This window comes from Rousettus aegyptiacus, unplaced genomic scaffold (genome assembly GCF_014176215.1).
Source record: "Rousettus aegyptiacus isolate mRouAeg1 unplaced genomic scaffold, mRouAeg1.p scaffold_m13_p_4, whole genome shotgun sequence".
Lineage (NCBI taxonomy): Eukaryota > Metazoa > Chordata > Mammalia > Chiroptera > Pteropodidae > Rousettus > Rousettus aegyptiacus.
This window is the reverse complement of record NW_023416307.1, coordinates 111,121,911-111,144,088: the sequence shown is the minus strand read 5'-3', so window position 1 is coordinate 111,144,088 and position 22,178 is coordinate 111,121,911. Positions and strand designations below refer to the sequence as shown.

Below are 22,178 nucleotides of genomic sequence, written 5' to 3'. Positions count from 1 at the left end.
AGAGGAAGCCTGTGGCCATTTCATACCCGAGCCCTTAGGTGCTCTGGCCCAGACTAGACTCACAGAGAGGAGATGTCCGGAACACACAGGCTAAAAATAATTCTAATGCCACCAGGTCCTAGCTATGGGATTTTGGAGTTCTGCTTAGGACTTTTTTTGCATTAGTGAAGCTGAGGGGATTGGCCTTTAATTTACTTTTTTTTCACTGTCCTTGTTTAATTTCGATATAAAAGTTATTTTATTATAAAACAAGGTGGGAAGTGCTTCCTCATTTTCTATTGTCTAACAGACTTTATATAAACTTAAATTGATGAATTCCTTTAACGTTTAATAGAGCTCACTAATAAAACTGATGGTCTCTTTGTGGAAAGATTAACTCATGATTCAATTTCTTTAAATGTTATTAACTATTTAGGTTTTCTATTTCCCCTTAAGCTAATTTTGTTCAAAAATATTTTCCAAATGTTTCTAGAAGGTTAAAAAATTTACAGGCATAAAGTCGGCAATATCATCCACTACTATCTTGTTAAAAGAACCAACTTTTGACCATATTGCTCTTCATTATCAGACATTTATTTTCTACTTCTTTAGTTTTTGCTTTTATTTTTGCCTTTCTTCAATGTTTTTTGGGTTGGTTCTGTTGTTCTTTTACCAACTTCTTAACTTTGACTTTTAGCTCATTAAATCTCAGCCTTTCCTATCTGCATTTAAAGCTATAAATATCCCCTTAAATACTGTTTTAGCTGCATCCTGAACATTCTGATGTATAGTATTTTCATTATCATTTAGGTCAAAAGATTGTCTTGATATCTTGTTTGGCCGATTTAGAAGTGTTTTATATCTTCAAAATATACTTTAGTTTCTTTTTTAGTTGTCCATTATTATCCTTTGATTATGTTGTAAACATACACTATGATGTATATGGTACTGATTCTTTGGGATTTGGATTTTGCAATCTAGAATATCTAGGTTTTGCAACCTAGAATATGTGGTCAACATTTGTAAATGCTGCATGAGTGCTGGAAAAATAATATATAGGGTTCTAAATATATCTTTTAAATCAAGTCTGCCGTTTTTAAAAATGAAAGCAAAAACCATAATGAGATACCAGTATACATCCACCAACTTCACAAAAATGAAGATGTTTGAAAAACAGAAGCCGTTGGTAAAAATTTGGGGCAACCAAACACAATGCCAGTGGGAGTGTGATTTGCTATAATCAGTTTGGCTTTATCTAGTAAAAGTGGGAGTGATGATAGAATACTTCACCCCAAAATATGCTGCTTTGGCATATTTTGAGCTGAAGACACTTGAAAAACAGTAGGTGCACGAGGAGTGCTGTGACCTCCCCTTTTCTTTCGGAAAGCAGGAGATAAAACTCCCATGTGAAAGATGCCCTCCTTATATCAGCAGGAAAGAAATGTTCTTATCACCAGACACAGGAAATTGAGACTGAGAGAAATCTACATGAAGAGACCTTGTTAAAATAACTCTTATCTTCCTTTAGTTACCCCATATATTTCAGTTACTTTCCCTCAGTTGCTATTCTTTGTTCAACCTGGTATATAAGCACTGGAGCCTATTTATTTTCGGGGTCATCATTTTCCTATGGGGACTCCACATACACGTAAAAATCTGTAAGCTTTTCTCCTGTTAATCTCTCTTAGGTTGATTTAATTCCCAGGCCCAGGGGAGACCCTGAGGGTAGAGGTACAGCCTTGCCTTCCCTACAGGCGAGAATGTATGTGCCCTCAGACTCAGAGGTCCTACTTCTTGATAGAAACCTGAGAGACACCTGGACACTCTGAGACATGCAGAAAAAAGTTCACAGGAACAGTTTTAAGATGGCAAAAGTTCTGGGAACAATCCGAGTGTCTATCAGCAGTAGTGTGGACAGATGAATTGTGGCATATTTGTACAGTGAAACACTAGTCTATCTTGCAGATACTTTACAGATACACACAACGATGTGCACGAATCTCAGGAACACACCGTAAATGAAAAAAGCACATTGTAGATGGGAACACACAGCAATCCCATTTATGCAGAGCTGGAATCGTCAACAGCTTACAGCTTAGGGCTCTGTCACCATATCTGGGAGGGAAAGTGGTGACCTCTGAGAGCAGGGAAAGGGGAAGCATTGGCAGGGCCCAGAGTATTTCCAGGTAATGGTCAGGTGCTTTTTTCTTTAGCTAGGTGGTCAGATATACATGGGTGTTTGTTGGCCATGCTTCATTATACCTTATGTGTATATGTTTTCCAACATATACACATAAGGAGTCTTTTATAACTATGTAATATTTAGTTAACATAATTTAAAAATTAATAATTATGGTGCAAAAATTATTTACCTATCCAAAAATCATCTTTGAGGAAGAACGTGACAAATATTATGCAAGTAATGTATGGAGGAGACATGAGAACTAAATGTTAAATCAAGCTATATTCAGATGGCCACACTACAAAAAAACTACAGAACAAAGAAAGATTCCTACTGGAATTACTAACAAACCAAAACCATTTACCCATACTGTAAAGGGTAAACAGAGTCTTTAAGTCATACCCTACATTCATTCCGTATTGCCAAAAAGCATGGGAAACCTATAGATCAAAGGCTGGGGATTGCCAGCAGGCTTTCTCACCACACACCCTTACCTTTCATACTGTATATCCATATTATCAAAGGAAAATTGGTAAATGAGGTCTTTAAACTGTAATTCATAGAAACTAAAAATGATGTATAAACTGAATTCCCTGGACGCTCAGGGTCTTTCTGGTTGTGTTTTCTCTCTATCTCTCTGACCCTCTCGGCTCTCTTTCTCCCAGAAGAGACCACAATCTGTCTGTGGAGTGTATCCCTTCTCTAACAAACTTTCCTTTTGATTCTATCTCTGGCATGCCCTTGAATTGTTTCCTGTGCTCAGTCAAGAACCCTCCCTCTCTGAGTGCAGGACTTGAATCTCCATTTGGGAGGATTCACCCTGTCCTCCATCACAAGGACCAATTCATTTGGCACCCTCTTCCCAGGAAAACCTGAATTAAGTTATATAAAATGACCCAGGTGGGAATTTTGGAAGGAAAAAAGTAACTAGCCTCAGGTGTAGCTCCTGAGCGGGCCTGGTCTGGGCCCGCCCTGACCGGGGGCTGAGATGGGTAAGCCATGGGTCAGACTTGTTCTTCTTAGGGATTCCAGCTCTTAGGACACCCCTCTCTCCCTCCCTCAATGTCCATGAGTTTCTTCTTGATCACTTCATGGAATTTAAGTGATAAATTCAAGTTTTCAGCCCACTGGCTGTCAGAAACTACATCTCCATCATTTTGAGATCTTGCTTTTTCTTCCTCTGCTCCAGGGCCATTGGTGGGTAGAGGACTTATGTGTGGGGTAGGGGGAGGGTAGTAAGGAATCAGGAAGGGGTAGCTGGTCCTTGGGGACATCTTCATGCTGATACCCAGTTCTAGTCATGGTTGATAGTACAATTGGTTTTATGAATTTTGGGAACTGATGGTGAAGGCCTATACATTGTGGCTTGTACTGTCTGTCTCCCTGAGCAAACTGACTGATGAGTGGCCCTGGGGTTGGGCTCTCCTCTGCGCCCTAGGCCTGAGGCAGCATCTAGCACAGAAGTGGATGTTCAGGAAATATCTGTGGGATGAACAAGTGAGTTCCCTGCAAGGTAGCTATGGGTTCACGTGTGCCTATTATATGTCAGACCTGCACTAGGTGCTGAGCGTCCAGAGTCAGTGACAGGTAAGGTCTCTGCCCTCATGGAGCTGACTTGCTGACTGGGAATAAGGAAGGATGGTGGTAAGTTCTATGAAGGAACTGCAGAACTGGGGACCAAGATGGGGGTACTATAGTGGGAGGGGTCAGGGAAGGCCTCTCTTAGAGCTGAGATGTGAAGGAGCTGGTCCTGGGAAGAGCCAGGGAAGAGTGCACAGGTGGACTTTTGCTACATCGTACATTTGCCACGAACACTTGTCACATTGCACACTTCGAAATGACCCCAAAGTATTCCTGAAAGCTCAGGTGCATAAAGAAAACCCCCTGGGTTAACCCCTCAAACAGCGTCGCTGCCTGGTTTTTGGCTGAGTTCTGCAGGCTCTGGGTGTAACATCCCCTCAGGGACGCCCCAGTCCCCATCCTGAGTTTTCTTGGGACCAAGATGTCACCAAGACCAAGCTAGGCTCTCCCAGCCTCCCCGGGGCAGACTCCCTCATTGTTTTTGTCCTCCTCTTAGATTTCTAGGTCACCCAAGAAGAGTTCCAGCTCCTTGCCCTTTCCCTCTGCCCTACAGCCCGAGATCTGATCTCTCACTTAAACAAAGCCCCTCGTTCATCTCAGCTTAGGAGACACAATGTTCTGAAAGCAGATCCCTGGGGCCCAGCAAGGGAGCTGTGTTTTTGGGTTTCTGCCTTCTCAAGAGCCAGCTTTTGATTTGACCGCTCCTGCCCCACCTCCAAACACTTTCACGATAGAAATTAAATTCTTCTGATCTTTAAGGCCCCTCTTCAGTGCTGCTCCCAGTGGGACTGAAGCCATAGCATCTAGTAACTCTACCCAGCAAGGTGAAGATTTACTCTAGCTTGAGACGCACACCTTCGTTTTGACGCTTAAAAAACAAGTCACTGAGAATGCGGGCTGTGGTATCAGATGTATCTGGGTTCAAGTCCTGGCTCTGGCACTTGCTGCCTACGTGACCTTGAGCAGTGAACTCCTCCTCTCTGAATCTGGGTTTTTGCTTTGGTGAAATGGAGAAGTCATACCTTTGTGGCTGGGTTTATAGTGAGGTTTCCATGTGGGATTTCAAATATTAAAAAGCATATTTACTTTTATCTTCAGGAAGTACCCTTTTTACAGGTGAAAAGGATGGAGGCTTGAGAAGAATTGTGACTGCTTAAGCTTTTGAACTGTTTGGGTGGTTATGGTTCATCTCATGGGTGTAGGTCAAGGTTGGGCTGCGTCTTGCAAGTTCTCTGCAAGCCCTTGGCTTTCGTGCAGGTGGGAGGAATCTGACGGCCACTTGCATTAACTCAGTGATCTCATCCAACCTCTTTACGGCTGTGAAAGGGGGAAAACAACCCAGGCCAGGGGCTAATGACATTGCATGCTTGGGGTCCTGGCCCTACATCCTTTGGTGGATGATGGTTCCCACTCTCCCTTCTTCTCCCTTGCCTGCTTTGACAGTGGTAGAAACTTGAAGCCTAGAGAGGGAGATGGTCTTGCCCAGGTTGCTCAGGGCCTCTGAGCAAAGGCTTTTTCATATTAGTAGACTGGGATGATTGGACTAAGAAGAGGTACATGAGGTACAGAAAAAGAATGAAGGAAATATTCTTCTCTCTATCATCCAGGAAAGGATATTTGCCCCTGGGGCCTGATGATGGGGTAAAGGCGGCCCTTCTGGCTCCTTTCCCCCTTTCCTGCCAGGAGGCATGAAAACATCTGGGAGTGAAAAAGAGGCCAGGTGGGGACTCAAATGCATGGGAGCAGAGGGGCTGAGGATGGGGAGGATAGGCTTGTGGTTTCCTCATTCTGGAAAGTTTCCCAGGGGGCTTTCTCTTTGTATCTATGTCTGTCTCTATCTCTTTCCTCTCTCCCAGTCTGTCTTTTTCTTTTTCTCTTAGCTCTATTTTGAATAATTGAGCAAAAGAAAGGAGAGGGGAAAAAAGTTCTTGATCAGAGTCTGAGGCAGACACACAGTTGGTTTTATTTTGTGGTGGGGGGGGGAGAGGGGTGCTGTTGCAGGGTGAGTGGAGGCCTAGATGGGAGAGTGGGGACTTAAGGCCCCACCTGAAGCAGCCCTATGACGGTCCCCACTCCAGAACTAGAATTAGGAGGCCCCATGAGGCTCAGGAAAAGGAGCTGGCAAACCAGGAGGCTCTTTTAGTCCTTGGGACACGCCATGCTCCTCAGGCCTCTGGGCTTTGGCAGATGCTGCCGTGTCCTCAGAAACTTCTCCCAGTCCCCTGACCTGATTAATCCTTATTCATCCTTCAGATCACAGCTTGGGGATCCAGGAGCTTCCCTGGATTTGTGGTCCCCCTTCTGTGCCTTGAGTCTTCTGTGTTTCTCTCATCAAAGCCCCCAGCACCTGCTCTGTCATTGCTGGTGACTTCTTTCTCTCCTGCTGGGCTGTACACCCTGAGGACAGGATCTGAGTGCTGAGGTGCCCAGTCAACTCTTGTGGAGGGAATGATGAGGAATCAAGGAGGATTTTGCATTTGGCCAGGAAAATGTGCAAATGGAGTCTCTCTCTCTCTCTCTCTCTCTCTCTCTCTCTCTCTCTCTCTCTCTCTCTCTATTTGTGTGTCTCCTGTCTGTTTGTCTGTCTCTGATGGGCAGGTGAAGGCAGGGTGGGGAATGTGGGAATTTAGGTCAGAGCCTTAAAGCTGTTTAAGGGAAAGGAGGAGATGCGTGGGAGAAAGAACACCTTTCCCCCCAGCCTAAGGTTCCGTGCAGATCCTTTCATGAGCTTGGCCTTCAACCCCACCCTTGAGTTACTTCCATGGGGACCTAGCCTCCCTCTCTCTTTCACTTCCTTCCTCAATTTCTTGAGCACCTATTCCATGCTAGATGCTGGGGACACAGTGGAGAGCCGAAAATCAAACATAGTTTCTCTTCCCTTGTGGATAGTCACAAGATTAAATATGAAATTACAACGTGGTCAGTGTGGTGGAGAGAATGTTGAGAACATAGTGGGCTTTGCTGTAGTCTGGGGAACGCAGGGGGTGTGGCGGGGCCATGGGTCCCTGAGGGAGCTTTACCCACTTTTAATCTCTCTGGCCCCTTCCCAGCTACCACTGATAATCCTCCGGGACTTAGTAAAACCTGAGACCTAGTTATGCAAACGCAGCTCTGAGACAAGCTTGCCCCCTCTCTCCCCTTTCCTGGGCCCCTCACCCTGCATAGATACACTCAGGGAAGTCTTCCTGGAAGCGGCAACGAAGCTGGCATCTTTCTTCCTTTTCTCCTTTGATTTCTGTCTCTCCCAAGCCAGGCTTCCAGCCATAAGGATGGACAGGAAAAATTCTAATCTTGCAAGAGGTGATTGCAGGGCTATAAGTGACATCACTGTGTATTTACAAAGCAACATTCATTTCTCTGGGCAGACCTAGCCAGTACCCGGGTGCAAGGATCCACAGGTAGAGGGTGGACCGAATTTACACCCCTGCTTACCCATCCACTCATTGCCTTTGTGCAGTGCCCAACCTATAGCTCTGTTTGACGCAGCATTCAACTCTGGAACTCAGCTTGGGGAACCAAGGGCAGAGGAGAATGAAAGCCCAGTGGGTGACTTTGGGGGACAGGAAAACTTCCCTTTCTCTGCTTCCAAAGGTCACTCTGCCTGCTTTCAAATGCCCCTTTCAGTTGCTGCCAGTACATCCCCCACAGCTCTCCCACCCCACCCTCTGTCCCTGGGCTGCCCCAGGGAAGAAAGTTCAGCTCCAACTTTTCCAAGGGTTTCAGGCCAGGCCATTCTGAGGGTGGGGTGGATGAGGTGGGGAGGATAGTCCCCAGTGCAGGGAAGGACAGTATGTTTACCAATTTGCTCAGCCTGGGGAAGAAAACATTCAGGGACTTTCAAATCCAGGGACTGAACAGATGGAGTAAAAACAGGCGGGAGGGAGCTGGGACTGAATGACGGAAGTCGAGGGTTTGGGAAGCCAGGTTCCCAATACCAGCACCCCCAGGAGTGTGGCCCGCCACACTTAGCTGTCCCCCAGCCGGCACTAATGACTGGGGCTGGCTCTCTGGGCATGTGACCTGTGCAGTTGCAAATGCACTCATAAGGCTCCTTTGCTTGAATTAATGCTCTGCCATCACTGTTTTATGACTTGTTATAATTTTTGTACAAGGGGCCCCATCTTTCATTTTATTGCATCCTGCTAAGGACACAGTGACTAGGTCAGTGCCCTGGGCTTCAGTTGAAAGGTCTGAAAAGGCACCCACCTCCTTCCAAAAGATATTTGGAGTTTGTCATTTTTACCATGGTTGGGAGGGGCATTGGGAATCATTTAATTCAACCCCTCAGTTCCCAGATAGGGAAACTGAGAATCGAAGAGGAAGGAAGGTGTCTGAGATGTTGCAGGCAATTTCTCACTTAATCTTTACACTAGTCATACCAAATTTGGTGCAATTTCATCCCTATTTTACAGATGAGAAACCGAGGCTTGGACATCACCCAGTGAGCGAGGCCAGAGCCTCTACTTAACCCCCGGCCTCTTCTCCCCTGGCTCTCACGCTTTCCAAAGAACCCTGAGCCCGACACATGGGTCCCAGTTTCCTCATCTGCATAATGGGGGCTACAGGGTGGTGGGAGGATTTGAGATAAGTATGTGATGTGCCTGGCCTGATCGGTGTCACCTGGCTGGGCAGATGTCAACGCAACCCCTTGGCCCTGCCACTTCCTTGCCGGTGATCTCTGAGTCTCAGTGTCCTGGTCTGTAAAATGGGGATGACAACCGTAGCCCCCTCATAGGGCATTTGTGAGGAGTATGTGAGAAAAGCTGGTGGAGTGTCTAGCTCATGGCGGGGTGCAGGCCTCAGGATGTGCGCTGAGGCCCAGAGCAGGCCTGAAGGGCACAGCAGCTCAGCTGTGAGTGTTACTCACCCATGACTTGGGTATGGCAGCCTCTACCTCATCGTTAGGGTAGGGAGGGTTGGAGTGCTGGAGGGAAAGCATGTGAAAGCTCCTAGCAGAGTGGCCAGCAAGGGTGGGTGCTCAATGTGTGATATCCTTCGTCCTTATCTTCCCTTAGCTTAGGATGGAATATTTGTCAGGTGTCAGAACTCAGTGTACACCTGGTCCAAGAACACTTACAAGAACAGGTGGGCCAGTGCTGAGCCTGGAACTCGGAGACGGGCCGGGTTGTGAGTAGGAGCTGGAAGATGCGGTCCAGGCAGGCGCCTGGTATGAGCAAAGGCCAAGAGGCTGGAGTGATTCTGGGAGACAGGGCTCAGTGAGGAGGCTGCTAGCAGGAGCAGAGCTCTGCTTTCGTTGGGAGTGGTATTCTCTCCCTTTCTCCCCATGCGCTCCCAACAACCTTTGTCTCTTGTCCCTGAGCCTCCCATCCCAAGCCCTTTGGGAACCCAGCTGTGGACTCCCCATGGCACTGAGGAGTGTGGTGCTTGACCCCAGTTCCCTTCAGAGAAGCAATCTGAGGCAGTGTGCAGAGTGGGGGCCATGGCGTGGCATGGACAGAGAGCCTCCTAATGAGCTCCTCAGACCCCTCTGAGCTGAGCGAGGCGAGCAGGAGCCAGCCATCATCGGCAGGGAGAGTTGCTGGGGAAGCCAGTGGGCCCAGCCAGCTGTGTGCCTTCTGGGCTCTGAAAGAACAAACGCTCCCTTTCAGGACATTTACCAAAGTTAGCCATGTTGCCCGCATTTTTTCCTTTTTGTTTCAGCCAAGAAACTTTCTTCTAATGAGGATGCACACAAAGTGATGAATGTCTTGGCAAACATCAACAGTCAGAATCCATGGTTTGTTCAGGGAAGTGAAAAACCTGGGCGGTGCTGAGTTTGGAGAAAGCTTTTAGAGAATGCTAAGTGTCCAAGACTTCGAGGGTCACACCCTGGATGTGGGGGCACACCCAGCCCCTTCTCTGCTGAAGCTCCGCCTTCAGCTTCTAGAGCAGCGGTCACAGTTTCACCCACCACCCTCTGAGCACCTGCTGCCGGGCCCCCCACCTCCTCCTGGTGCGGAAGGTGAAATCATTCTCTCGGATGAAGAGACTACAGCTCAGAGAGGCAAAGCAGGTTGTCCTTATGGGGGTCCACGACAGGGTCTGAACACTGTTCTGCCTGCTCAAGAGCCCACTTTCAGCACCGGCAGTGAAGGTCTCTGGCTAAGAGCCAGGCTCTTTAGGCTGCCTGCTTCACATCTCGACTCTACCACTTTCTAGCTGGGTGGCCCGAGCTTCTTGTTTAATCTCTCCATGCCTCTTACTGGTTGGGTAATAAAAGGACCCACCTCCAAGAGCTGTTGGAAGATTTAACCTGAGAACTTGTGCAAAAGCCGTAATGCAGTTGAGCTATTATCAGTAACATACGTATGTTTAGTATTAGGGTATCATTTAGTATCTTTTTTTTTTTTTTTTTTAAGTAATGGCCTCTTTCAGGGTAGAATTAAGATCATGGCCTGAGGTATTGAACTTGTGTAGGAATAGCCTATGGAAACTTGCAGGTGTCCCCTTCCTGAAGGACAGACACTGGTTGCTGAGTGGGGGCCGAAGATGAAGTAGCCAGACCCTGTGGTCTCCCAGCACAGGGAAGCAGGTATCCAGTTAATATTCCTATGGGAGGCTGGGACCGGCAGCAAATGAAGATGTGATGGACAGGGTTCTGCACTGAGAGAGTGCACTTAGTGGGCAAGAGTAATCTTCAAGGGGCAGCTGGGTCCTGGCCATCATGGTGCTGGGGAAGGAGACCCACTGCCTTCCTGTGTGCTCTTGGGGTATGGTCTGGAGCCGCTAGGCATTGTGGACAGCCCTGGCTGCATGGCCCCGGGCAAGTTCTTTCCCTCTTTTCCTCCCAGCTGTATCATGGGGAGGGCCGTGAACCACATCACCAAGGGGTTGAGCTAAGCTGTTATTTTATGATTATGATTAAGTTGTAATTGTGGGAAGAGGTCTGGGAAACCCTTGAGGACAGTAGAGTTTCCTTTATAGGATAAGCTAGTGGGAAAATAAATGAACGGGTGCCGGGCAATGCTCCACACTGAGGCCAGCTGAGCTGTTGCCTCAGAGAGCAAGAGAGAGCTGGGCGTGTGGGGGTTGGGTGTGGTGGTCCACAGATGGGGGAGTTCCAGAGGGGGCCTGGTCTGGGCATGCCCACACTCCTTCTCTAGGCCGACTCCACCACTGACCATCTGGGGACAGTCACATTTGCTGGGCCCCAGCTTTTTTATTTACCATTGGGTGTGACATTGATGGCCTTGCTGGCTTAAAGAAACAGTGTGAGGCTCAGAAGAGAATGCAGGTGTGAGAGGATCCAGTTCAGGAAGAGATAACGTTGACTAAGCACCTGTTTTGTCCCAGGCATGATATAATTTAGGTTTTACAACACTCTGAGGCGGATTGTTAGCTTTAGCTTATTGAGACAGAATCTGAGGCTCAGAGAGGTGCAGTGACTTGTCCAAGGTCACAGAGGATGTGGAGGCATTGACTCAGGCCGGCCTGACTCTAAAGCCCAGTTCCCAATCACTGCGCCCCGTTACCTTCTCCAAGCAGGGGCTTTTCCCTGAAAGCAGGTGAAGGGGCTGGGCCCAGGGATAGGCACAGCTTTCAACCTGGGGCTACTTCTGACTGACTGAGGGTTGAGTCCTGGGAGGCTGCATTGAGAAGGATTCTGAGGTTATATAGGCATAGTGGGTAAGGGTGCAAGAATTGGTTTGTGATGTCTGCCATGGGCGAGGGAAGAGAATGAGGCAGTACGTGGGCCATATTTTCCTATTCTTGGGCTAGACCTTGGCTAGGATCTTTTCTAGGCCTGGGAAGCAGGTCTCTAAGGTGACTCTTTCCTCACACTCACCTTCAGCACAGATAGGATCTAGAGACTGAGCTCATTTCCCTGAGAGAGGGGAAGAACAGGAAGGGTGTTTGTGAAAGATGGGATTGGTTGGGGCCAGGGCTCAGGGCTTGGCTGGGAAGGCAGTTCTGGGACTCCCTGGGGACTAAGTCAGACAATTTCCCTGCCCCTACTGCAAGCAACCCACACTGGCCCCTGCAGGCATGAGTGGGCATTGTGTGTGTGTGTGTGTGTGTGTGTGTGTGTGTGCGCGCGCGCGCGCGCGCGCGCTGGGGGAGGGGGTGGAGTGACAGCCCCAGGATGTTAAACTTCTAGGATAATGCTGTTAGGGGGCACTTAGGGGAGGTGGGAGCAAAGGCCAACACTAGGAGACCCCTAGGCATTATCTAGCCCATCATTTGCATTTTGCAAATGGGGAAACGAAAGTCCAGAGAGCTTCCTTCATGGGGTCCATGATGTATTTTACATTATGTTTGAAAAATGTGGGATGGGCTGGGGTGGCAGAAAGTTTGGACAGGCAGAATCCCATCCTTTCTCCCCACTAGGGGCATGACCCTGGCTAACAAATCACACCTTGCCTCTGAGTCTCAGTTCCCTAACTTTAATGTATTGGGTCATCGAGGGTTGTTTAAAAATCGGAGCCCTTGTTTATTGGGGCCCTCTGGGAGTCAGGCAGATGCTAAGCCCTTTACAGGCACCGCCTCATCCAGCCTCCCATGCGGTGGATACCGGCCCCACTTCACAGACCCGGACTTGAGATCCAGAGGGGTTCAGTTCCTCACCACAGCAGGTAGGAGGAGGAGGTGGGACCCAGGCGAGGGTCACAGTCCTGGGCCACTGTGGGCTGTGAGCGGGTACGAGAATCCCCAGAGAGTTGGCTAATAAACTCAGATTCCCAGAGACTCTGATCCAGGAGGGATGGGTGGGACCCAAGAGGGTGACCTTTAACCAGCCCCCTCCCACACCCCATCTCTAATGCTGAGGCAGGGGGTCTACAGACAACTTTTTTTTGGAAACACCGTGCTTTCTACAAACCCCCCAACTGAGAGCCCGGATTTCGATAATAATATGAAGAGCATTCTAATAATAATAGAGCATAGTTTATACATAGCCTACTATGTGGCAGGCACTATTTCAAACACTTTGCATATTTTAATTCTCACCACAAGCCTCTGAGATGGTGGCTACCATCGTCCCCAGTTTACAGATGAGGAAATGAGTTACAGAAAGCTTCACTAACTTGCCCGTGGCCCCATATTTGGTAATTCAACTTAACTATAAAGACTCTTATTTCTTTGTCCTGCCCCTGTGTCCACCTGTGCCAACACTCCCTTGGTGAAAGGGAGGGGGTGGTCAGGGGGCCACGTGCAGGGAAGTAGAGAGGTGTGTGTGTCAGACCAGGGAGCCCAGAGGCCCGGCAACCCCCAGGTCCGATCCGGAGATGGAGAGATCAGGCACTGACTTTGCCCTGGGCCATAGCTAGTTTTCTAGAAAAAAATCCTGGCTATGAGATCCGGGAAGGAGGCTGGTGGGCAGTGCTTGGCTGAGGCTCCAAGAAACTGGCAGGTGGGTGTATGAGGGTGCCATCAGGTAGGTTCGGTCTCCCTTCTCATGTCCAGGGTCCCAGCAGGACCCTCAGGGCTCCTACCTTCTTCCCTTGGGCTGCTCCCATGGCATGAAGTGGGCACCAGGCCTGGGTGGGCCTCGGGGGCCGTGCTGGGGGTCCTTCCCGCTGGTGCTGATTTCAGGAGCTGGGGCCCGAGGGGTTCCCTGGGCCAGGGTCCCCCGTGCTGTTGCGGCTCATTCTCCTCAGGCACAAAGGCGGCTTTCACGGCTGCTGCTAAGCCCGGAGCTCCTCAGACAGGCTTAGGGCGATTGATCCTGACAGAGAGGCTGGTATCGGCAGGTGGCCCCGAAGGCCCTCCTGGGGTTTCCGTGGCTCCTCACCTCCCAGGCCCCTGCCTCTCTCTGGAAGGGAAACTGAAGCAGCTGGGGTTGAGGAGAAGCAAAGAGACGTCTTTCTGTGCTGTAGGCAGCTCAGGCACGGCGGGTGACATCCTGCCCAGCGGGCAGGACGTGGCCTTCTTGCCAGGCTGGGCACTGCTCAGCAGACAGGGCCCAGACCATGGAGTCTGTGCGGGGTGGCTCTGTGGGGCTCAGGGCAGGCCCGCACGGGGAAGTAAGCCTCAGGCTGGACAGCCCCATTAATAATAGATTTTTGAAGACACTTTTGGCCAGGGCTTTCCCAGAGCAGAGACTCTGAGAGCAGAACAATTCATTCAACGGTGCAGCAGTCCAAGCAGGGAAAGCCAAAGGGCAGCTGGTCTGGGCTCAGGCCAGGAAAATATCTGGAGGCCAGACTCTAGGCCTGTGGCCAAGTTCTAGAAGTACCCCTGGCAGGCCCCTCCTCTCTTTGTCACAAATGTGGGACAAGATTAAGACCAGAATCACCTTGGGCTTGAGTCTTTGCTCTGTTTTACACAGTTGTGTGACCTGAGGGACATGGTTTGAGTTCTGCGAACCTCAGTTTCTTCTTCTGTGTGTGTGGGGTCAGATAATCATGCTGCAGAGGGCTTCTCTGAGGGCTGAAAGGGGAACGGGGGTGCAGCCGAAGCATTCGTTTTTTTATTAAAGCATAAATCAGATCATGTCATTCCCTGTTTTATCACCTTCCTCTTGACCAAAGGGCGATAACAACAGCCCCACCCCATGGGGCTGTGAGGATGAGATGAGGTAATTCATGTAAAGCTCTGCATAGAGCATCTTTGGACCACAGCAATTCTCCAGAGAAGTTGGGTGCTACGGTTATGATGCTGTTAACGATAGTGACAGTAGACCCACTGCCATTGGCAAGGCCCAGGTAACCAGTCCATTAAGCACGACACCGTTCCCAAGGACTGGGCGGGAGGGAGAAAACTCGTCCCCCTCCCCTTTCCTCTAGTACAGTGCCCGGCCCAGAGGAGGTGGTGATGCTGTAAGAAATGGCAGTTGGTTGTACAGTCAAGGATTAGGTGTTTTAGATCTGGCTTTGCCCATGGAATGAAATCCCCCAGGGTTCACGAAACGATCATGGTTAACACGCACGATCTAGTAAGCCCTGCTTACGTGTCGGAGCTCGTTTCCCACTCGCCTCTCTCCCTGGCAGTTCCTGGGTCAGACCCCCTTCCCCTCACCTCGGGACTGTTGCACGTGCCGTTCTCTCTGCCTGGAATGCTTCCCATCTCTCTCCCTTTACTCTATTTTGTTGATCTTTGCATGTTTCTTTCCTTTTGATCCTTTAGGCTCAATTATCGCCTCCTTGAAGAAGATTTCCCTGTCTCCCTATGCAAAGCAGCTTCCCAGGCTTTCTGTTTATTACTTTTTCATAGCGTTTAACGACGACCGAAATGATATTATTTCTGTGTTTGTTGTTCGTCTTCCCAGCCTGTAATGGCATCTCCACAAAGGCTGGGACCTGGTCTGTCTTGTTCATCAGGTTATACCCTGGATTTAGAATAGTGCTTGGCACACTGCAGATTATAGAGGATTAAATAAAACGGTCTAAGTATGCAGAGTGTTCAGCACAGCCCTGACTCATCGCAAATGCTCCTGGTATTGCAATTATTAATACTGTTGTTATTGTTGTTGCTATATTTCCCTCCATACCCATGCCCCCTCTGGCCAAGCAAAAATGTGGATCTCCCTTCCGAGGCTTCTCCTGGGTCCAGCCCCTGCCACAGCTGCTCCCTGTTCCAATCACGCCTGAGGTACAGCTGATTTTCTATAGTAAGGAGAGTGTCCACAACGTTGTAAAGGGCGATGACAAAACTGGCAGTCAGCCGGCGCAGTAAAAATGCCATAAGCCAATCCTGAGGATCAAACTCCTTTGGCAGCCATCCCCAAACTATGCATAAGCTTGGCTATTCGTGGGATGGGAGGAGAGAAAAAGGAACTTTACACATTTATTAATTTTTTCCCATCTGCTTGGAGTCCTGCTGAAATATGACTTATGAGCTACACTAAAAGCCTGGTTGACTGGGGGCCTCAATTGGCTGAAAGTCTGAAGCCAGGCTTTTTGCAGGGTATGGGTCCGAAATGCAACATTGGGACCCCATGCCATGGGCAGGAGGAACGCGGGTGGTGGCCCTGGAGCCTGGCACAAGGCCTGGCATGGAGGAGGTGCTTGGAATATAGACACAATGGTTTATACAACGACCAGTTGGTGGTGAATGAGTGAGGACCAGGTATTCTAAGTCCAGCTTTGCCTTGTCTCACTTTGTGGCCTGGGCAATGTTCTCAGCCTCTCTTTCTCCACCTGCACAATGGGCATAAACATCTGCTTATAGAAAGAAGCAAGACTTGTGCAATGTGGGAGGGTTTCCAAAAGAGGAGTTCCAAATCTCTCCAATCTACTCCTTCTCTGCCTCTCCCAAAGCAATGATGGGAGAGGATGAGAAAGTCGACTCAAAAAGAATGTCTGCAGAGGCATTCGGGAGGAATAAGAAGAAGAGGAGGGGGAAGAGGGGAATGAGGAAGGGGGAAGGGAGGAGGAATGGGGGATTAGACGCTGTTTACCTCACTAGAGTTTTAGGGCAAGTGTTTCTGAAGAGTTTGTTTCTACAGTGATGGAGATAGACTGGGATTCCAATCCTTATTCTGAGGCTCCTTAGTTGTGTGACTTTGGACAAGTCACTTGATCTCTCTGAATCTCATTTTCCCCACGTGTAAAAGGGGATAACAACGGCCCCAACCAAAGGGCTTGTGAGGACAAAATGAGGTAATTTATGTAAAACTGCGCAGAGCATATTTGGATAAGAGCAATTCTCCGGAGAAGTTACGTGATGTTTTTATGATACTGTTAATAATAGTGATGGTAAATCCACTGCCCATTCGCAAGTCCCAGGTAACCAGTCCATTAAGAACACCTTTCTCAAAAACTGAGTGGGCTCCAGAAACCTTGCCACACTTCCCTTTCTAGCTTGGGCTGCCACCTAGTGGCGAGGATCAGAATTACAGCCACTGGAAAGATCCTGCGGCTGAGAAAACCAAAAGATACATACATTCTCCCTCATCACCCCATCCTGGGAGAGAGGAGAGGCAGGTTGGTGGGGAGGGTGCTGTCCAGGACCAGGAAGATGGCATGGGGATGGAAAAAAGGGGCCTGGTCCCAGGAACATTCAGGAAGTAAAATGGGTAAGACTCAGGGACTGATTTTCTCATCATCAGAGTGGACAAGCCTTCAGGAATCTTTGCAAGCCACTCAGGGTCTCAGAATTTGGGGCTTGTATTTCCCTCTGCCTCTTCCAGCTTCCAGGCCTTGTTCATTGCTCTCCCCTTGGTTGGCACACCCCTCCTCCTCCTCTTTGCCTGTTGGACTCCTAAGCATTCCCAGGGCTGAGTGTGGCAGCTGCTTCCTCCAGGATGCCTTCCCTGATCCTGCAATCCTTTCCCCAACATAGCTTTTATCAAGCCATACTGCCTCTAGATCTGTGTCCCCCCTACACTATGAGCAGGGACTGTGCCTGATTCCCTCCCCACAGCATCCTCAGTTCCTGACACATATCAGGTGAGTAATAACTGTCGAATGAGGAAACTGACTTTTAATGGGTAATAGAGTCAGTGACATAGACTCAACCCTCTACAGCTATTTTTTGGGACTCTCTGTCTTGCTCCAATCCTGAGATGACCCGGGGATCCCTGTAGTGGTCACAATGCCCTGGACATAATGCTGAGAATCTATCAGGTGTTTTCTACTCTGTGATGCCCACCCCAGTGAGGCCCAAGGTGCCTAGCTCTGGAATACTATCTCCTTGGTGGGTTTTGGTGGTACAGCTGATGGGCTCCTTTTCCAAAACCCCATCTGGGGGATGAGCCAACTGAGTGAGCCTTGCCTTTAGTAGAGGAGAGACAGGCAGGAGTGGGCATAACTCGCAGTCTCAGCCTCATGCAATAGCATGTGGCCTCAACCACAGGCTCCAGGTGGCAGCGGCAAGTGCATCTCCTTCACTCTGGGCTTTTCCTTATTGAGAACTGACAGTTTAATGGTAATTCCTGCAGACAGGTGGTCTTGTCTCCTAGTCAAGGCCTGTGCTCAGTTCTATCCAGGGGGCCGTGCCCACTGTCTCTCATAAGATGGGTCCCCTGGAAACCAACTCTGAGATAAGGATTCCTGTGCAGGTGATTTATTAAGGACTGGCCCCTGGAGGACATGGATAGGGAATGAGACAGAGAGATGGGGAAGGGGAAGCAAACAAAGGGACACTTTCAGGCGAAGTCCCAGCTTCAGTTTGTTCCCGGTTGTCCTGCCCCAAGGCAGGGAGCTGGCCAGGAAGTCATTAGCTATGGCTAATGGGGTGACATAAACCCTGACACTTCCTGGTCTCTGTTCTTTGCACATGCGAGCAAAAGACGAGCGAGTAGCCAAGGACAGTTCTGGTACAGACTGACCAGTTTCAGCAAAAGCTGCCTTTCCAAGCTCCCTAGTCTCCAGGAGACCCTTTCCCCGGTTCTCCGATTCATCCCCTTTGGCATTTTCTCCGTATTCTTCAGAGTGTGGGGCAATGCAGCTTTTAGAAGAGTACCATGTGTCTTCTCTTATAACCAGGGGGCCACCCTGTGTCCTTTTAAAATAGCGACCACTGCCAAGAGCTCTGCCTAGCCCTGTTCCTGGCCACAAATTCACTTTAGCAGTCTTTATTGGTTCTCTTTCAGTTTTATGAGGCATTCTTGCTCGTTGTAAAGAAAAAAAATCCAAACATACAGTGGTAGTTTATGGTAATAATGGAAATTTCCTTTCACCTTCCTTCCCAGAGTGAGTGAGTATCTGGCAAGATGTTTTCTACTGATTTATTTTTTTCTCTTCATTGAAAACTTTTGGTGCTGTGGCTATTTTATCACATTTAATGCCTATGAGCCCCTGAGAGACAGGCCTGGCTGGCTTTTCTGTTTAGCTACTCTGCCGGCGATAGGTAACCACCAGTTAGAACAGAAGTGAGTCAGCTAGGAGAGAAGGAATGGCTCTGTCTGGGTCCGGGGCTTGCGGAAGTTCCCCACGAAGTTTGACTCCATTAGTTCTGGGGGGTGGAGGCGGGGTGGAGAAGGGCATTGGGGGTCAGCGGCAGCTCTTTGTCATTGCTGACTTTAGGTGTGGGTGGAGGGCCTGGCTGTTTGGAACGAAATGGGAGGAATGAAGCAAATCTGTTTGCTATGTAGAGCTGCCAAGCATTACCTTGATGTGGGCATCTGTGTAGGTGGTTAGTTGGGGGCTGCCAGCAGACTTCCCCTGTAATCCCTGAGAGTGATCTAAAGTGGGTGAGGGAGAAGGAGGCTATGGAAATGGCAGCGTGGCTGGCTGGGCTCCTTCCTCAGTCGGGCCTGCTCACAGCCATTCCATAAGGCTCTGAACATTGATCTTGACCCCACTGCAACTGCAGTCCACGTCCCAGCCTGTCATGGCCCCTTTCAAAGTTTCCCATACTCTGTCCTCTCTACCCCAGGTCTCTCTGCACATTTGAAGCCCCTCCTGTCTGCAGGGCTTGGCAGCTGTGAGCCCCACACCAGTGAGTGCACAGGCCTTCAGGTTCTGCTGTCCCATGGCTCAAGGCCTTTGCACTTGGGGTGTGGACATCTTCTCCCTGAGCCTTGCAGTGTTCCTGGAACACACCCCAAGAGACCGAGTGTTTTCTGCTCCCAGGATTTGGTCTAGGGCCCCCTGGCTTTTCTCAGAGACCCCAGGTTGGAGTCTTAGCACTGTATCCCTGGGGCCTCACCACTTCAGTGGGCTCTAGCGGCTAGGATAGACATCTCTTGGTTCCGGAATCTCTGTGAAGCCAAGGTGAAATTCACATGCGCCCCAACACTAGCAGGCCTCGAACAACGACCAATGGGAATTGGTGCATAAGCATCTCAGCTCCCTCAGGCCTGACCAAGAGGCTTCTGGGGTGGATGCTCTACACTGATTCCTGCGGCGGGGGGGGGGGGGGGGGGGGCGGTGTCCCTGTGGGGTTAGCGCCCCTCACTCACAGTGGTAGTTGAGTTGACAACACACCCTTTTTTGGCTCCTTCTCTTCCCTGTCTTATTTCTCGGTGTTTCCTAGAATCGCTTTCCAAATAAATCTCAGGGGCTGCTCCTGGGGAACCCACATGAAAACAGCTAGGGTGTTTTCCCTGAAGCTCGCCCCACAATCTGGCCACTCTCTCCAGCCTTTGCCAGATCTCCACACTTCCTCCTCTTCTCTGGCTGTCATTCAAACAGCAGGTGAAGACAATGTTCCCGGTGTCTGGTCCTCCAGGTGCACTTCCATGGATCTCACACCTTATGCCGGGAACCACGGATTCTTTCACACCTAGATGAAATTCCTATGAGATCAACCTCTTTTTTCCAGCTGCTTAACCAGGTTCCCGAAGCTGTCACCAACCTGTGCAAACTTGTAGCCCAACCAATGCCAATCTAGACCATTCCGACCCCAGGGGGAAATGCTGCATGCTGAGTGGTCAGAGAGTTTCAAAATCAGTAAAAATAAAATTTAATTGTGTCCGGCTGTGGGCAGTACATCTTCTCTTGGGGGAGATGGCCAGCAGTTCCTGCGGGAAGCACACTTGTTCTCTCCACAGACCACCTGTTCCGGAAGGATGCGCCGAGGACGGCCTCTTCTCGGCAGGAAGCCTCAGTCCGCGAGAGGGTTTCATGTCTGTTCTGTCCGAGGACCCTCGGCACCTGCCGTGCTGCTGCTCCTGCTCCCTTCTCCTCCTCCACTGGCCTTTAGCTCCTGCCAGTCCAACTTGCAGCAACCCAGGAAGAGCCACAGTTGCCCTAAAATACCTTCCGGGGCACACAGCCCTCCAGCTCGAGTAGCTCTGGCCAGCCCTCGTACTTGTTTGTGTTTGGGTTGTTCTTCAAGTACTAGAAAGAGGCAGGAGAGAGAAACGTGGACAACGGAGAAGGCTGTTGAGGACTCATACCTGCATTTGCATTGTGCTTTAAAAATCTAAACGCTTTCACTCACTTCATTCTCATCACTGCCCCATTTCACGGATGGGGAAACTGAGGCTCACGGGGGGGGTGCAACTTGCCCAAAGTTTCAGGGATGGGATCAGAGCCTAGTGCTGGGGGGAAGGGGGTGGGGGGATGGGGGAAAAACCAAACATCGGGTGGGGGGCGGGTGCTGGAGTGCTTTAGCCCCTCTCCCAAATTCTCTATCATCCCCTCTAGAACACCCCAAATCATAACAACAATAGAAAGAAGCATCCTAGCCCTAAGAAGTACATACTATTATCCTATTATACAAATGGGGAAACTGAGGCACAGAGGGCCAAGGTAATTGCTTATGGACGCCCTGTTGGTAATATGTAATATCAATTAAAATTAATAATAAATATACAAAGAGAATAAAATCAGTTAAGATTATGTTTTAAGTGCTCAGGCTTAGTTAAAGGAAGAAAAAATGTAAATGGGAAAATCTACCACTGGGATAATTGTGGCTAACCCTTAGGAAGAAAGAATGACTTCTAGATGTTGTTTCTCTGAAACCCAGATTCCCATGTTTGGGAACAAAAGACGTGATGGTTCTAACCACAGCGTGGTCTTTGATTCATTTTTGGGTGATACGTCCCAGTCAGCTGATCATAAATTTCTGGTAAAAGATGGTGCTGAATTTCCTCTGGCTCCTCTGTGCTGTCTCGGCTCAGTTTTGATGGGTCTGGAAGCTATGCTTTAAGGAACAAAGACAGCCCCAGGTCTCTTCCTAGAGAGTGCTGCATCCCACCCCCCCACCCCCTAACCTCCACGGGGACATCTGGAGACCCTGGCTCCCGCCTCCTGCACTCTTTACCCAGAGGGCATAAAAGGGGCACCCTCTTCGTTACTTCTGTAGCACAAGCTACTTTGGACAATTCCTTATTTTTAAAAAGTAATTTCTTATTGCCCAAATATGGTCTCTTGGAAATGCATATAAACGAACTTGGCCCACATTTTCCAGACAAGGCAAAAACCCTTGCAGGCCCATCATCGGGATCCTCTCCCTAGAGTACAGCTCACAGCCTTTCGACTCTGCCCTTTTCTGTCTCCACGGCCCCCACCCCTCCAGGCTGCTGTGTCACCCCCTCCCGGCCTCTGACTGTCCCCCTTCCACGGTGTTCTCATGCTCAGCCAGCGAGGCCTTTTTGAAAGTAACCAGGACAGGAGATCTCTGTGGAAGCAGCGGACTTGGCCGAGAACTCCATCTGCGTCACCGAGTAGCTCCGAGACCTGAGCGAGCTGGTTAAAAACTCTCCCAGGCTGAGAATCCTCCTCTTCGAGATGGGATGATGACCGTGCGGACTTCACGGTGGGCGTTAATAAGACCCTACGGGGAACCTGCTCTGCTGCTCCTGCACAGAACAAGCTCTTGCCGGATGCTAGGCTTTCCTATTATCAGTCTGCTCTTGTCACTCTCCCTCTTAAGCTTCTCCTAGCTCCTCATTGCCTTCAGGACAGAGTCCGTGCTCCTCGTTGGTCCTGTATGTCCAAACCATGGACCCTTGGCTCTCCAGGTCTTGAGTCTGGGCAGAGTGGAATGTTCCCACCACCATGCCGGGAAGGTCCAGCCAGTTCTCCCATGTCTCAGGATTGCTCTGAGCTGGGGATTCATAGATGGGGACTGCTATCGACAGGGGGAGAAAGGGAAGCATTTTCCC

General features: G+C 49.5%; 2 protein-coding genes across 4 annotated transcripts in view; both read right to left on the bottom strand.

Annotated features, from left to right (window-relative positions):
• FAM107A (family with sequence similarity 107 member A) overlaps window positions 1–13,598 on the bottom strand; it is a 50,790-nt gene extending 37,192 nt beyond the window's left edge. Inside the window, exon 1 of the mRNA XM_016131661.2 lies at window positions 13,174–13,598. The gene's annotated coding sequence lies outside the window, so the exon portion shown is untranslated. The remainder of the gene's footprint in view (window positions 1–13,173) is intronic.
• Window positions 13,599–19,566: 5,968 nt separating this feature from the next.
• FAM3D (FAM3 metabolism regulating signaling molecule D) overlaps window positions 19,567–22,178 on the bottom strand; it is a 35,265-nt gene continuing 32,653 nt past the window's right edge. For 2 of the 3 annotated variants that reach the window (XM_016131663.2, XM_016131664.2), the window contains exon 10: window positions 19,569–20,406. In XM_016131663.2, coding sequence (XP_015987149.2) covers window positions 20,317–20,406 — 90 coding nt within the window. In that variant the 3' untranslated portion in view covers window positions 19,569–20,316. Of the gene's footprint in view, window positions 20,407–22,178 lie in introns of all 3 variants that reach the window. The other variant, XM_036219598.1, reaches the window with a different exon arrangement.